The sequence below is a fragment of the Camelus bactrianus genome, chromosome 9 (assembly GCF_048773025.1).
Source record: "Camelus bactrianus isolate YW-2024 breed Bactrian camel chromosome 9, ASM4877302v1, whole genome shotgun sequence".
NCBI classification, from domain to species: domain Eukaryota; kingdom Metazoa; phylum Chordata; class Mammalia; order Artiodactyla; family Camelidae; genus Camelus; species Camelus bactrianus.
The window spans coordinates 26781854-26797470 of NC_133547.1; the positions used below are offsets into that span (position 1 = coordinate 26781854).

Here is a 15617-nt window from a genome sequence, read left to right on the forward strand (position 1 = left end):
ATTAATAAGATAAAATTAAAAATATTCAGTCTAGCACCTACCACATAATAAACACTCAATAAATGTAGCTTTCACTACTACCACTATTACTACTATTATACAATTATTCATCCTTCCGTAGCTTGCAAGTTATTATCCCTACTGAGGCTAATTTTGTAATAAAAAGAACGCTTTAAGTATTAAGAATTTATATTCTGCAGCCTAATTCTGCCAGATAACTTTGAACAAAGTACTCTGCTTTGGTTTCTCACACCTGCAAAATGAAACTAACACCTTTAAAAATTCTCTTTCACACCTACTGAACTCAGAATCAGTTGAGTTAATGTTAACATTAGGAATTTTCTACTCTTGATTTCTCTTCAATTAAGAATAATATTTACGTGGAAATATAAGCCTTCTATTTCTCATCAATTTTTGTGCAATTTTTAGTATAATAATCTTATCACAATAATCAACTTAGATATTTTAAATAAAAATAAACAGTTTAAATTTGAGAATATAAATATCATGTTTCATGTTCATAGCTCTAGTAAAGCAAGAAAGGACCAATGCAGTCACCAGCAACCTGACTATGGTTCTGTCCACTGCTGTAGCTACAGAGCTGCCCCACTGTGGATATCTTAATATAACCTGTTTTTAATCCCATTTTCTCCAAAACCAGTTCTTTCTTCTGGTACATCACCAATACTATCCTCTTTCTACTGTTACTGTTATTCTGATGCAAAGGATTTAGGGAAGAGTTGCAAGTAGGTGGCACATGTGTCCCTCATTGTCCCTCATTCATGGCAGACTTTCCTAGTATGTCGCATCATCTTGGAATCTTTCTTAACATACTGTACTTGGTAGGCACTACGAGGTAATCAGTATCTCTATGTAAGTTAAAAGGCACCTGTTATCCCTACTTTTGATATGTATATACATTTTCTTAGCCGTGATACAGAGATCAAGGGAAAATATAACCTATGGAGTTAATATTCCATATCTTGTGACCAAAGATACATAAGGAGGAGAAAGAGAAGCACTATTAGAAATGCTTTCTTTTCTGCTCATTTATTCTTAAATTACATGAGATACACAAATTAGCTGTTTTCCCCAATATTATTTTATATTATACCATTATGTATTTATTTTCTTGTGAAAATTAATTTACCAGATCTGATAAAGTTTCTTCTCCACTAATTGTACAAAATTTCTTCACTGTCTCAAATGTAATGTAATACCAAGCCATCAATCTTCCAGCCTCTGTGGGAAAAGATGGAAAAATAAACATTCTCCATCAGCTGAAACAATATGCATATTCAACAGTTTAACAAAGAATTCCTGACCATCTCTGCTTTGCCTGTAACAGCGTCAGGTACAAAAGACACCAGAAGATCCAGCAGACACAGGTCTCCAGCACTTACTCACAGGCCAGCTCAGGAGAGACCCACCTGTGAACAGCTGGACCAGAGGACAACATCCAGCTAATTATACTACTTACAAACAAACCTACGTACAGAGGAAACTAAGCCAAAGAGAATGGTCAGTTTGGGATGGTCTTTTAGAGAAAATGGGTCTTGAGCAGGATTTAAAAGTACTCAACAGGCCTTGGCAGAAAGGAAATAAAGCTATGATGACCTCAGGAAAAAAACAAGACTTGCTTATCAAAAGAGAAAGATTAAAAAGACTATCCTTAGAATACTGTAATGAGAAACATGCCTTGATAAACATATGAATACAAGTCCAGGTCAAACTGACCTGCTTCAAATTCTTGCTCTACCACCAATTAGCTAGGCAATCAGATGCTGGTTATTTTTACCAATTTTTTAATGTGGTGATAATAGAAGTATGAATCTCATATGTTTGTTGTGAAAAAGATTAAATGCAATAACTCATGCATAGTACTTAGCACAGTGCCTAACATTAAATAAATGTTGCCTATTTTTATTGTCAAAACACGAAGAATTATAGACTGCAGAGGCCTGAAGGAGCCTTGAAATGCTATTAAAGGGATTTAGATTTTGGTTTTGATTTGTAAAATAACAGAGGACCACTTAACATTCTTGAGCAATACTTCATTTAAACGGGAATTTGAAACGAAATTGTTCTGGAACGAGAACATCAGGCTGCTTGGGGGGATGCCAACCAAAAGTGGGCACTTTTCATCCACCTCTAACCACGAGCTGAGCAGCCGCTGACTTCCAGCACACCCTGAAAGGAGTTCAGGGTGGAGATCAGGAATGAGGCCCTCTGTGCTCTGGGAAAAACTGGCAGAACAGGCCTTCAGACAGTTAGATATTTTCAGAAGATTTTATGAGCCCAAATGTTTGCATCTCCTCGTATCTAGAAAAATCACTAAAATCATTAATGGTGATGTCGACTGAAATAAATGCATAACCTAAAAGTTGAGAGTTATGTTTTATTTGGCGGGAGGATTCGAGCTGGGATGACAGCCTCTCAGATCACTCTGAGGGACTGCTCTGAAGAGGTGGGCGAGGAGCCAGGATATATAGGAGCTTTACAACAAAGACCAGGTAGTTGCAACATTAAAAGATCACCAGTTAACTAGAGAAAACCAGACATCTCAAGTTAAAGAATTGAGCACTTTTCTATGTATGGGAGGAAGCAAACAATTGGGCTCACTGAATTCATTCCTTTGACAAGCACCTAGCTATCTAGGGCCATTATCCTGTCCTTTCTTATTCTGAGTCCCCTCAGAGTGCACCATTGTTGAGTGGCTGCACAGGCTGGGCTGCAGGCTTGCCTTCATTGGGGGGTGGCGGCAGCTGCTGCTAACTTGATGGCTTCAGCATTCTTTGTTTTCTGATACGGTTTGCAGTATTTTTCGTTCACAGTGACATCTGCTCCTCGTGTGTAGCAGCAAGCCTCTGCCTGAATGTGTGCTTGGCTGCACGTACCTCCCCCTTCACTGAAATCATATAAAATACTGATGCGCCCCTCCTCCTCTTTGGAGCAGTTACTCAGAGCTATCTGAAATGCCTGGGCCATAGACGTCATTTTGTCCCAAATAAAACTTAACTCACAACTCTCACATGTGCGTTTGTTTTCAGTTGACAGGTAGAAGGATGAGTGAGGAAATGGAATTCTCTTAAAAGGTTACAGGTTTCAATTATAAGTTATCAAAAATATTAAAAAGAATTTCAAGTCTTGTGAACACACACAAAAACAACTGGGAAGAGGAAAATGGCATACTGCCTCTCAAAGAAAGGGCTAACATCTACGTATGTGCTGCAGGTTTTGCTAAAGGAGGGAAGAATTTGCCATTCTATCACTCACAGGCATCAAAATCAAGCTACAGTAGACAGAACCGAGAATCACGAATAGCCACTTTCTCAGTTAGGAGCCTGGTGAACATGTTCAGCCAAAACATGGGCAATGCAGTCGTTCATAGAAAGGAGCTTCCAAGAGCAGCGTGTGAGATGGCGAGAGCGCGGTTCTCAAGGGAACGCGTGTGTTAGCCTGCTGCAGGTATTTAAAGACACTCCTCTAATCCCAGATGTTTATAAATTAATATAGGATATCTCCCAGCTAGAGGAAATGAAAGGTTCTGAGAAAAGTCTTGGTACTTGCTGGCCTACTAGGAAGGATGAAGGTTTTCTAGGTGAGGTATAAAAATAACCTAGAAAGCAAGCCATGAAGAAAATGAGTCAAGGCAGAAGGAATAAAAAGCATTTTAACAGATGAGCAGGTGAAGAGAGGAAACAAAGGGGCAACTTGCTATCAACATAGGTTTAGAATGATGACTATCTTGTGGTAGCAAATTCAGCAAATTCAAATATTTAAAAACGTCATAGATTCAGGGTGAGGGGAGGCAAAGTAGAGGCCACGAAAATTCACCCCTCGCATCTCCTCCTGTGAGAAGCGTCCTGACGGGTGGATGGCCCCAGCTGCTGAGGTCTCAATCTATCACTATGTACACACCAACATCACACTTCTCATGAGACGCTCCCAACCAATGACTGAGCATGGCAGGAATGTTCAGGTAGGCCTATAAGACAAGGGACTCCTTGGATGGGCAAACTTGGTGTTAAGATTCCCCATCAACTCTGCCAAATGGTCTTAGGACTGCACTGCAGGATAAAATTCCCCACCCTTCTTTCTTTCCTTTCCTCCTTCCTTCGTTTCCCCTTCTTCAGAGAGGTAAGATCTGCATCCCAGTTTAATGACTCTCCCTGCCTCTTGCAGTTACTGCCCATTTTCAAAAAGTTGTTAATCCTTGAATTTGCACAAACTAAGACTTGGCTTTTTGAGTCCTTCTTCCATACACAGTAACAGGCAGAACAGCTTAAAAACCTGGACAATAACACAAGCATACAGATGAAAATACCTAGATACTTGAGTATTATGACCACAAATTGAAAAAGCAAAAACTGTATGAAGCATAATTACTGAAACATACAGACTAAAAATTTAAATACAAAAAATAAATACTCAAAGAGAAAAAAAGGTAAATTTTTCCCTATTTTAATTAAAAAAAAATGATAAAGAAATGCTGTAGGAAATTTCAAGTTGTCCAGAAAACCCTTTCCCAGCCAGAAATTAGACAATAAGCTCTAATTTCCTTCATTTTTAAAATACCGTCATTAAGTCCTTTTGGTATCCATTTTAGCATATAACAATGCTTCCCAAACCATGTTTTATAACATTAGTGTTCTCTGCAATATTAATGGATGTCACATTAAAAAGGTTTCTGTGGGCATATAAGAATATAAAAATCCTAGGCTAACCAACTTCAGCTCTGTTGTACTGTCTTTCTTCCAGCACCTTTAATATGCTATTGAACCTCATGAATCTCCTAGAGAAGATGGTTTAGCGTAAAAACTGATTCAGAATATGTACTGAGATACACTGGTGTATGGCATGAAGTTCTAAATTGATTGTCACCATACCATCTGAACACTATACCATTTACTGAAACATCAATTCCAAGGCAGTGGTTCTCAATTTTAATGTGCAAAAGCAGCATCTGTGGAACACGCTTAAAATCTAAATTCCTAGGTTTTACTCCTAAAAGGTGAGGTCTGTAGGTCTGGAGTAGAGTTCATTAACTTCATTTTTAACACAAGAGCACTCTCAGGTGATTTTGAGAGCAAGTAGTTAATCTAACCACACTTTAAGAAACATCACCCTCATATGCAACAAGGAACATTTTCAGCTCTAAGACTGGATTGTCCTTTTGGACATATCTTGCCTGGACATGGAATGAGTGAGGAATGAAAGAGAAACCAAAGATATCAAATATTTTATAATCTTAGGCTTGATCAAACAGTTGTGCTATTGAGAATAACAGAGAGGAAGAGATATAATTTCCTAACCTTGGACGGAAGAGAACAACAACTCATGTTTACAGAAGAATTTTTTTTTTACTGTAAATGTTCATTTTTCTTATTTTGATCATCATAACAACCTAATAAGGTAAGTAGGATATATAAAATATTCCTGTTTTGCAGATGAATAAACTAAGGCTCAGTGAACATAAGGTCACAGCTAGTACGTGGCAGGGCTGGGATTGAAATCCAGGTATTTGGAACTCAAATTTTATGCTCATTCCATTGTACAGTATTCCAGGTCAAATGAACTGTTATATGCTTCTGGATGTCACGCTTCACATTTATATGTAAGGAAAGATTTCCAATAGGAAACTGACAATCAAATTTTGTAGCAAAGGGTCAAGATACTAGGAGCAAAACTACAATTCTGAATTCATTTACATAATGACTATAGCTTAATCTGTGAAGGTAAATTATGTTTTCAAAGAAATTATCATAAACTAGGAATAAAGGTCCAATGTTCACACATTTAAGAAGCCCACAGTAGAGCAAGAAAGGTCAGCAAAGAGAGATTGATTAAAGAAGCAGAAGGAGAACCAAAAGAATGTTAAAAAGAAGAAAATTAATCAGGCAGTATTCACTGAAGATGGAGAAGGTGGGAAAATAGTACATGTATCATTTATTAGGTATGTTTAAAGGCAGACGGAACGGTATCAGTGGATTCAAGAAGATCCACAAGGAAGGAATGATGATGGGAATAAGATGTTTGAGAATTAAAGTATCTACAGAATAGATGAAAAAGTTACATTAGTGATTCTCACGCTCCCTCTAGTGAGACATCCTAGAATACAAAGATGATAATTCTCACAAACAAAATAAGGTTTATCAGAATGAGGACCACGGGAGAAGAGAAAAATATTATAAATCTAGGGCTGGGAGTCAGGGAGATAAATTGTTTTTAAAAACCTCAGACAAACAAATACAAATAAAAACATGATACAAAAATCACACATTTCTACAGTACAATTGTAAGTATGTAAAAATACATTTAAAAATGTAAGGATACATGTTAAATGTTAACAGATAGTCAGATTCTGATTTTTTTTTAACTTTTCTGTACTTCACAATTTTTATTCAGTAAAGTTTCTTTTCTTAAAAAGATTAATTTCTTATAATGAAGTCAATATTTTTTCCCAAGAAACTTTAACCATGAGTGCTAGAAACTACAAAACATTCTTTCTTGTTTCTATTACACCCTAAATACAGGGAGAGGGAGAAAAGGAGCTTAAGTAACCATCCAGGTAATCAGTGTTTGAATAAGTATTGGCAAAAGGATATCTGTAAGAGTTGTAACAGGACTGACACAACCCAAAGAGCTGGACATTTCAAACCATTGCCAAAAGTCACCAGAATTAGTGAAGACAAATTCTGTGCCTGTCAAAAAGGAGGTCTATGATTTTATAAATAGGACTCGTATAAACTTACCATGCTAAAATGATACCCTGTTGAGACCTGAAATCATAATTTTACCATCATCTAAATTTAGTAGAACAAATTTCAAAACTTAGTCTTAAGTAAGCAACTGTTAAATTTATTAACCATAATGGAAAAATTACCAGTTGGTCTGAAGTTAACATCTTCATCCATCTTTATCAAGTCCAGAGATGATAAATCATTCAGATTCTTCAAACATAATTCTGTTCCATTATAGAAATATAATTTTAGTAAGAAAGGAAACAACATAAAATAGAATTTATTATTAAATATTCTGAAGTTGTGTTTCTGTGTAATTGTTCTCAGAACTGTAGTCTCTACTTAAGCGGTTAAAAAAAAAAACAAACCCTCATTTAAAACAAAAGAGCTGACTAATATGCAGAAAAAAATTTTCTAACAGTAAAAATAATACAAATAATAAAAATAACAGTAAGTGATAACATTTACAACTTAGAATTTTTAAAATGATATATTTGTATTATCTCATTCAATTCTCAAAATAACACATATGGTAGATATTAATATTATTTCACCTACAAGTTAGGAAACTAAGGAACAGAGGCCAAGTAACTTGCTCCACATCTAAGTAACTGCTTTGTCACCTAACTTCCAATATGACAGTAGTTTTTCTTTTTCTTTTCTTTTTAAAAAACTTTTATCAAAGTTATATACACACAAAGCATAAAGAGTCAAACAGTTCTACAGAGATTGTTCCAAAAAACATCAGTCTTTGCCCTCCTCCTGGTTTGCCACTCTCTTGAGGTAACTACTCTGGACTATTTTAGCTGATGCTTGTAGTATTTATTTCAGCATCTCTGTATATGACACTACTGCTGTCTGGAAGGAACCTAAGAATAGGAAGCAATGCAACTCCACTCTCACTGATTGACGGGGATCTGAACAACTGTAGGAGCCTGCTGCATACAGCATACTCTCTGTTCCATACTATAAAGCCCAGGAGACTGGAGGTAGTTAAGAGCAGAGAGTGGGAAAAACCACAATCTTTTCAATCTTACATAGGATAACCAGCCACAAAAACATAGTCCTTAGAAGGCAAGGTTCTTTGGGAAATACTGTAAGCAATACTGTTTAGGCAACTTGATAGGTTTAAGTGTTTGGTTAAGTAAGGCTTTTGAAGTCCCTGCTAATTTTATTAATTACCCACTATTAAAATAACATTCGGTAAGTTAATCAATCGAACAAGAATGCTTCCTATATGCTGAGCATTATTCTAAGCTTAAGGTATACAGCGGTGAGCAAGACAATGTTGTTCCTTTATAAAACTTGTATTTTACTAAAGAAAGCAATTAATAACAAATAAATAACATACTTTCAGGTATTAAAAGGTATTATGAAGGAAATAAAGCTGAGAAAGTACCTAAAGAATAATAGAATTTTAAAAACTTTTATTTAATTAAGCTTACATTTATTTCTGACACACAGCTTTATAATTTCTGATTAAAGTAAGGATGTAGTCATCCTGATTTTCAACGTAAACATATCACCTTTTCCAAGAACAAGGAAACAGCAATAACAAGATGGAAATATTTTGTCTTCCTCTCAGTAACTGTGGGTTTAAATATGGTAGCCCAGGAAGGCCTCTCTCACATTTGAACAAACACCTGAATGAAATTAAGGTTCAGGCCACATAAAATATGCGAGACGTGTTCCAAGAATAAGGAACAGAGAATGCAAAGACTTGAAGTGGGGAAAAGCTTGGTGTGTTTAAGGAGCAGCAGGAGAGCCAATCTGGAGAGAATGGAATAAAAGAAGGGAAAGTGAAGAGATGGAGTCAGAGAAAAAAGGCAGGGAGATATCAAGTAGGATTTTGTGGGTTCTGATGAATGTTTGTATTTTATTCTGAGTGAAGGGAGAGCTACTGGGGATACTGAGCAAGAAAGTACAATCAAATTTAGGAAATAGCATATTCTATGCTAAGGACCCTTCCTAAGAAATTTAAGGCAGACCTCCAAGGAAATGGAATCATTCCACTCAGTTATACAATAAATTTGGCTATTCTTTATAGGCAAAACTTAGCTGTCCTATAATAACTAAAAAGAAGGCAAATATGAACCATGAAGAACAGTTAACAAAGGTTAAGTCATTACAGTTATTAGAATAGAGTAGATATTTCTTGGTCTGTATGATTTCTTGTGCATATTTGATAGTTATGATAAAAAATATACACCTTTAAAACTCTGCTACAAAATTGGTCAATACATAAAAGATAATACAATTATTTTATACATCTGTTTCTCAATAGCAGCATTATGAATATAAGCTATTGCTTATCAGCATGTTTCAACAATATATTTATTCTTTTAGAAAGATAATTTAACTGCTTCATCCTGAATTCTGCATTTTTATTTGCCATATGTGTACGTCCAGGTACAGGATAAATTAAAATTGGGTAAATATTTTTAGTGGATCTAACATTTTTTCTTTTTCTAGAAGATAGTCCCAGTACAATGAAGAGGCAGCAATTTCTAATCCTAATAAAAGCTCAACAATCTTTTGATACTTTAAAAGATAGGTAATGAAATACTGAGTGATTAACTGAAAACTAAAACGGGTTTGATAGACATGCATCATTTGCACAGATTAGGATAAAAAGCATATAATCAAGCTAGGCTTATATTTTCAATTAAAATTAAACTAGAAAAGGAAAACAAAGAGTTGTGTGTCTATAGGCAATATTTCCAAAGACGAGGATCATTTTAAAAATAAAAACAAATAAACCAAGTTAACATATTATACAAAGGAAGATACTCTGATAGAACTAATAAATAGATTATTTCAGAAAAAAGTACATGTGCCAAGCTTTATCTACCTATGAAAAAGAAACAGTTCATATATACTTTTTTGCAAACAAGGTTACTTTAAAAAATCATTTATAAGAGCATTCTTACATTCACAATTAACAGAATTTTTCATTAAAATTTATAGAATATAAATTTTTTAGAAGGAAATGCATCTAACCTTGTAATTTTGATTCAATTCCATCTTTGTTCAATCCAGATGCAAAACCTATATAAGTTATGAATAGTTATTAAAATAAAACAGAATGGGCTTGATTCAGCTTTATAAGTTCACTTTATACCCCAGTTAGCTAGAAAAGAGCAATCTAATTAAATCTTAAACACAAAAAGAGAGCTTAAAGAGTTAAAACAAAGCTTAAACATCTATGGGAAATAATCACTGTTGTGAATTCTCCTTCAGTATCAATCGGCTATCTTTTGTTTATTTTATTGTGTAACAGTGACCAGGAATACTATATATATATATATATATATATATATATATTTTTTTTTTTTTTTTTTTTTTTTTTTTCCCTTGGAGATCTTAAAGTTTTGAACCTGTGGGCATTAGAATGGTATTACAAGTCAGGTTTTAATTTAATATTCTGCAATCCCAAGTATTTTTATTTTATAACCTGTACCACATGAAAGAACCCACTAGAAGCAACATAACCATGTGTGTTAGCTTTTAGATGACAAAAATTCCAGCAGCAACAATATTATGCATACTTTGATCTGAACACCAGCTGAGACAAAATTCAAAATTTTCTTTTGACTTTAACTTATTTTAAATAATTTTAGGCATTTCTATTATTCTTATTGGAGCTATTTTTTTTCTAAAACACTTATTTTTAATGTTGTTGATTTCAAGTTTTTCTGAAGACTAGAAGTAAAATAGATAAAGATGTCTCACATTTGTCTACTTCTGCTTCTAAATGTATTTGTGATAGCTGTTAATTTTGCTTCTGCTACTTTTAAATTTTTATAATCTATTCTGTGACTTATTTGTATTAAAATATACACAACTGGCTTGAAAAATTACTGCTTCTCCAAATCAAAGTAACAAACCATAATGAGATGGATTTTTCAAGGCTCTGATATACAGCAAAGTTGATCGTATCCATTCCAAAGCAATATTCACATCTGTGATGGTATGCAATACTATTTCAGCATTTAAATGCTCAATTAGATGTCTGTGCAAACTAACGGAAAGAAAAACTTTTCATTAGTAATATGTATTTCAATGCCATAAAATTTTTAACTTGTTTAGAATAATATTTTGAATAATTCAACAATATAATTGAATATCTCATTGCTACTTTAATAATTCATGAAAGATAACTTAATTTTCAAAAATATGAGGAAACCTTGAGGTGTCAGTTCAACTTTTACTTTATTATATTGGGGGGGCAGTTAATTTGGCTTGTTTGTTTGTTTGTATGTTTGTTTGTTTATTGATTGATTGATGGAGGTACTGGGAATTGAACCCAGGACTTCATGCATGCTAGGAATGCACTCTACCACTGAGCTATACCCAGCCCCTCAGTTCAACTTATAAAAAGATTATAGATTTCTCTCTACTCCATGGCTCTAGAAGACATTATTGCTTCAAAAAAGGGTGGGCAGTGGATTATATCCTATTTTCCAAGAGTATTATAATCAAATACTTTACCAACAGGTCTCAGGTTGCCTATCTTCTATTATTATGCAAATTTTAAAGATGTAAAAAGATGTGAAAATATATTCCTCCCATTACTAATTTGGCCTTTTGTAACAAGGACATATGCAACTGCATACTAAGAAACACTGCTAGACAAAAAATATTACATCTTCTTTTTTTAACTTAAATTTCTTAAAAGGATACAAACTCTCTAGTTAGATTATTGAAAAGTTTCAAGAAAATGGCCTTAGAAAATCCCCTAATGTACTAAAAGGAAAACACACGCTGTATCAACATTATCTTTAGGGGACGGCTTCTGTATTACCTGCTTTCTATAGTGTCACTGCAAGCTAGCATCTGACTATACTTTTCTTTTGTACTTAATCGAGTCATAATAACTGCAGTGGCTGTAGTGTCAAACTGTAGGGGAAAAAAACAACAGAAATTTAGTAAAGAAGAGTGCATGTTGATATCAGTCTTCTTCAATAACTCAAGATTTTCATTTCATACTAAACAGTCCCCTGTCTTAAACAACAGGTCTAAAAGGCTTTAAAATACTTCTGAATTTGAACGTCAACTGAAAATTTAATTAAAAAAACTTTTAAGAGTATAGATGTAAAAATACCACTTTGGTTTCAATGTAACATAATTTTGGCAGCCATAAAATCAAAACAAATGTAGGTAATTGTATAAAAGTTGTAACATATGGTACAGTTTACATAGAATCTAATTTACTGTATAAAAATTATAAGTTTGTATAACATAATGCTTTGACATTCTTTGAAAAGAAATTCTTTCTAAATATTCCCTTAGTACCTACACGAATGACTTCTTTATTCGAGTACTTGTCAGATTAGGCCATGTTCTGTAATGTGTATGGGCTGATGTTTAATTGTCACAATATCTGGGGACCACTACTGGCATCTGTGCTAGGATCCAGGGATGCTACATGGTCTGCAATACATGACAGTCTTACAGAATGAAAAACCATCCCATCCAAAACGTCAATGGCATCCCCATTCAGAATAACAAACAAAAACAAAAAAACTCAAAACCAAAAAAAAATCTTTAACAGGGTATACATTCATAAACCCCACCATTCATCAACCAATGGAAGCTTAGAGGGAGTGGAGAGGATGTCCCCTCTGGTAGGACTTGTCTTACTTCCACTCCTCCGTTAAAGTAGATTTTCTTAGTTACATTTATTTTTAAACCTAATCTAAACGTGAAATGTTAAATCTTTAAACAAGAAGTACACAATATTTTTTTTTTGCTTTTTACTTTGTCTTTAAAATAAATCACAAAAAGTGAAATACTGTCACTTACTTGAGGTCGTCCAGCTCTACCAATCATCTGTAGAATATCTGTTTCACTGTACTCCTCAAACACTCCTCCAGAATAATGCATTGTAGATTTTATAACTACTAGGTGAGCAGGCAAATTCACTCCCATAGCTAAGGTACTGGTGGTAACTGCATTAGATTAAGGAATATCACTTTTAAGTCATATAACTTTACTGTTTCAGGCAAACATTTTCTTATAAAAGATATACTTATAAATGTAATAGAAATGCATATATATAGGAAATTAAGAATAAAAAGAGTAAAAAGAACATTACAATGCAAAATAACACATCTTAAAGCCAAAAAACTATTAAATTCTTGCTTTTTAAACTGTACTGTGTTCAGTAAGACGATAAAGAACTAAAACTGCCAAAGAGCTTACTGTAGCATGTAGTTATATAATTTTACATTCTTGGAAGAAAAGCAGAAACAAGTCAGAATATCTGAGCTTTTTCTTTTTTTCTTTTAAAACATTTTCCAAAAGAACTTATCCACAAAAATGTATTTTACTTACAAAGAACTGGTAGGTCTCCAACAGCAAAAGCTCCTTCAATTACTTTTCTATCTGACAGCTCCATACCAGCATGGTGATAAGCAACACCATATATTAAGGTATCTATAAAAGAAATACATAATTTGTTACGTATTGTTAATATTTCATCAGTAATTGGTTCCTTTTGTCTATAGCTGCAAATACTATTCAAAAATTATCTCTAAACCTACCTCTCAGCTTTGCATCTCTTATGGAATGTGCACACTTTTGTAGCCTGTTTTAAAAAACAATTGTTGAGAGTTATTCCCACCGACATCAAAACACGGCTAGTGCAGTAGTTAGTTACCTTGAAGCTGACGTGTTTTCACAGTATCATTTTTTGAAAACCATCTTTAAGAAGCAGAGAATATGTAACTTTCATACTAAGTCCCTAATTTTACAACTCAGAAAAAAAAAAGCAAATAACCCACTTAAAAAATGGTTAGAGGACCTGAATAGACTTTTTTTTCCAAAGATGACATCCAAATGGACAACAGTACAAGAAAAGGTGCTCAGTATCACTAATCATTAGGGAAATGCAAGTCAAAACCACAATGAGATATTACCTCACACCCGTGAGAATGGCTATTATCAAAAAGACAACAAATAACAAGTGTTGGTAAGGATGTGGAGAAAAGGGAATGCTCATGCTCTGCTGATAGGACTGTAAATTAATACAGCCACTACACAAAACAGTAAGGAGATTCTGCAAGTTTAGAAACCTTAGTAACGGAATCTGGGGTTGATGGGCAAAAAGAAGTCTTATGGGAGCTGCTACAATGTGACTGGTTAAAGGTAAACTGACATAAGCAGCAGTCTCCCTCCCTAGTCTACACCAACTCAAAACATCATTCCATTCCTTTTCACTTATGCTTTTCTCAGGGAAGGAAGCAAAGGCAGAACATACCAATGAGATTGTATTCAACCGCTTATTGTTCCTAGTAAAGGACTGACTGTGATACATAATAAACATTCTCCAGAGTATAGAACAGAGGTGCATAGAAAGAAATCTATGCTATTGTTACCTTATTAGCATTAACTTCACTTTTTCCCCTTCTGGCTACTTTCTAGACCTCATGTACTTCTTTGGCTATAAGCTGTTTTGGTTTATCTTCCTCTCTCTGGCTCTGTACTGTTAATGTTGTTATTTAATCACGATTTGTTGATGTGTGTTATAAAAGCACTATTGTATATGCTGCATCACAGAGATTTTTTCTTATGGCAGTAACTAAGGGGATCAAGTTAAATCCTTTAAGTGGAAGCAAAATTATGAAAATACAGAGTGTGGGCAGGTGAGTTCACAGGCAGTTCTTTAATGAACTAAATGACCAGAGGTCCATCTTTTTCGTGGGTAGAAATTCAAAGGATGTCAAAAAAACTAAAGTGGTATCCTCTAGGTTTAGCACACATCTCTGGCTGAATAGTAACCAGAGACGCAGCCACAGGGTAGACTGTAACTGGAAACACGATCTGATCCAAGGTGTAGAGAAGCACATCTCTCCCACACAAAACTCATCGGAAAAATCAGCATCTGCTCAGGGCCACATGTAATCAGCCAGTCCAGTTTGAGCTTGAGGTCTACTACCAGATATATTTACTGATTCCCAAAAGTTGTTATTAATAATAAGCTACTATTAGTAGTAAGCATATGCTGGCATTTTGCTGAGATTTGCTAAGACTGAGTGGTAAATAAGATGACGTGAGTCCTTCTTTCCTCAAAAAGTTTACAATCTAATGAATAGAACAGATATTAAGATAACAATTAAACAAGAGTATTTACTATAATTATAGTAAGTGCTATGAAAAAAATATCCAGGGTGCTTATAAGAGCAAATAAAGAGAAACTAAGAATCATGGAAAACTTTCTAAGAAACTGATATTAAAGGTGAGACTTGAAGGATGAAGAAGAGGTAAGAAAAAACATTCTGGGCAAAGAAAATATGACGCAGGAAAGCCCTATGTAGGGTACCAGCTTGGTGTACTCACAGAACAGAGAGGGCAATAAGACCTACGCATAGGGAGCAAAGGAGAAGCGTGGTTAGATGAGTCTGGAGAATTAGGTAAATATCACATTACACAGGGTATTGCAGGCCATATTGATTATTTAGGATTTTATCCTAATGACAATAAGAAACTGGTTTTAGGCAGGAAAATGACATATTTAGATTTGTAATTTTAAACAATCACTCTGTTATGTATATAACAGATTAAACTGGGATATGAGTGTGTTTGTGGTCATCAGATAAAAGGCAGTAAATGAACAGTGACTTTATCTAGGGAGGTGGCAGTGCTGATGGAGACAAAATAATATATTTGAGATATATTTAGAAGTAAGAAGAGACAGGACGTAGTAACTGATTGCCTATGGGGAACAAGGTGAAGGAGATGTCAATGATAGGTTTCTGCCATGAGCAACTTGGGAGATGATGTATAACTAAGATGGGGAACACTGGAGGAGGAGCTGGTTTGAGAGAAAGAACCAAGATTCTCTTTTGGACATACTGAGTTTGATACGCCCAC

At 34.6% G+C, this 15617-nt stretch overlaps 1 protein-coding gene across 13 annotated transcripts in view; it reads right to left on the reverse strand.

The window, feature by feature from the left end:
* HFM1 (helicase for meiosis 1) overlaps window positions 1–15617 on the reverse strand; it is a 99948-nt gene that overhangs the window by 54074 nt on the left and 30257 nt on the right. For 12 of the 13 annotated variants that reach the window (XM_074369925.1, XM_074369924.1, XM_074369923.1 and 9 more), the window contains 8 exons: window positions 13289–13332; window positions 13080–13181; window positions 12549–12694; window positions 11548–11642; window positions 10631–10764; window positions 9744–9791; window positions 6887–6967; window positions 1151–1242 (listed from right to left, as the gene is read on the reverse strand). In XM_074369925.1, coding sequence (XP_074226026.1) covers window positions 1151–1242; window positions 6887–6967; window positions 9744–9791; window positions 10631–10764; window positions 11548–11642; window positions 12549–12694; window positions 13080–13181; window positions 13289–13332 — 742 coding nt within the window. The remainder of the gene's footprint in view (window positions 1–1150; window positions 1243–6886; window positions 6968–9743; window positions 9792–10630; window positions 10765–11547; window positions 11643–12548; window positions 12695–13079; window positions 13182–13288; window positions 13333–15617) is intronic. The other variant, XM_074369926.1, reaches the window with a different exon arrangement.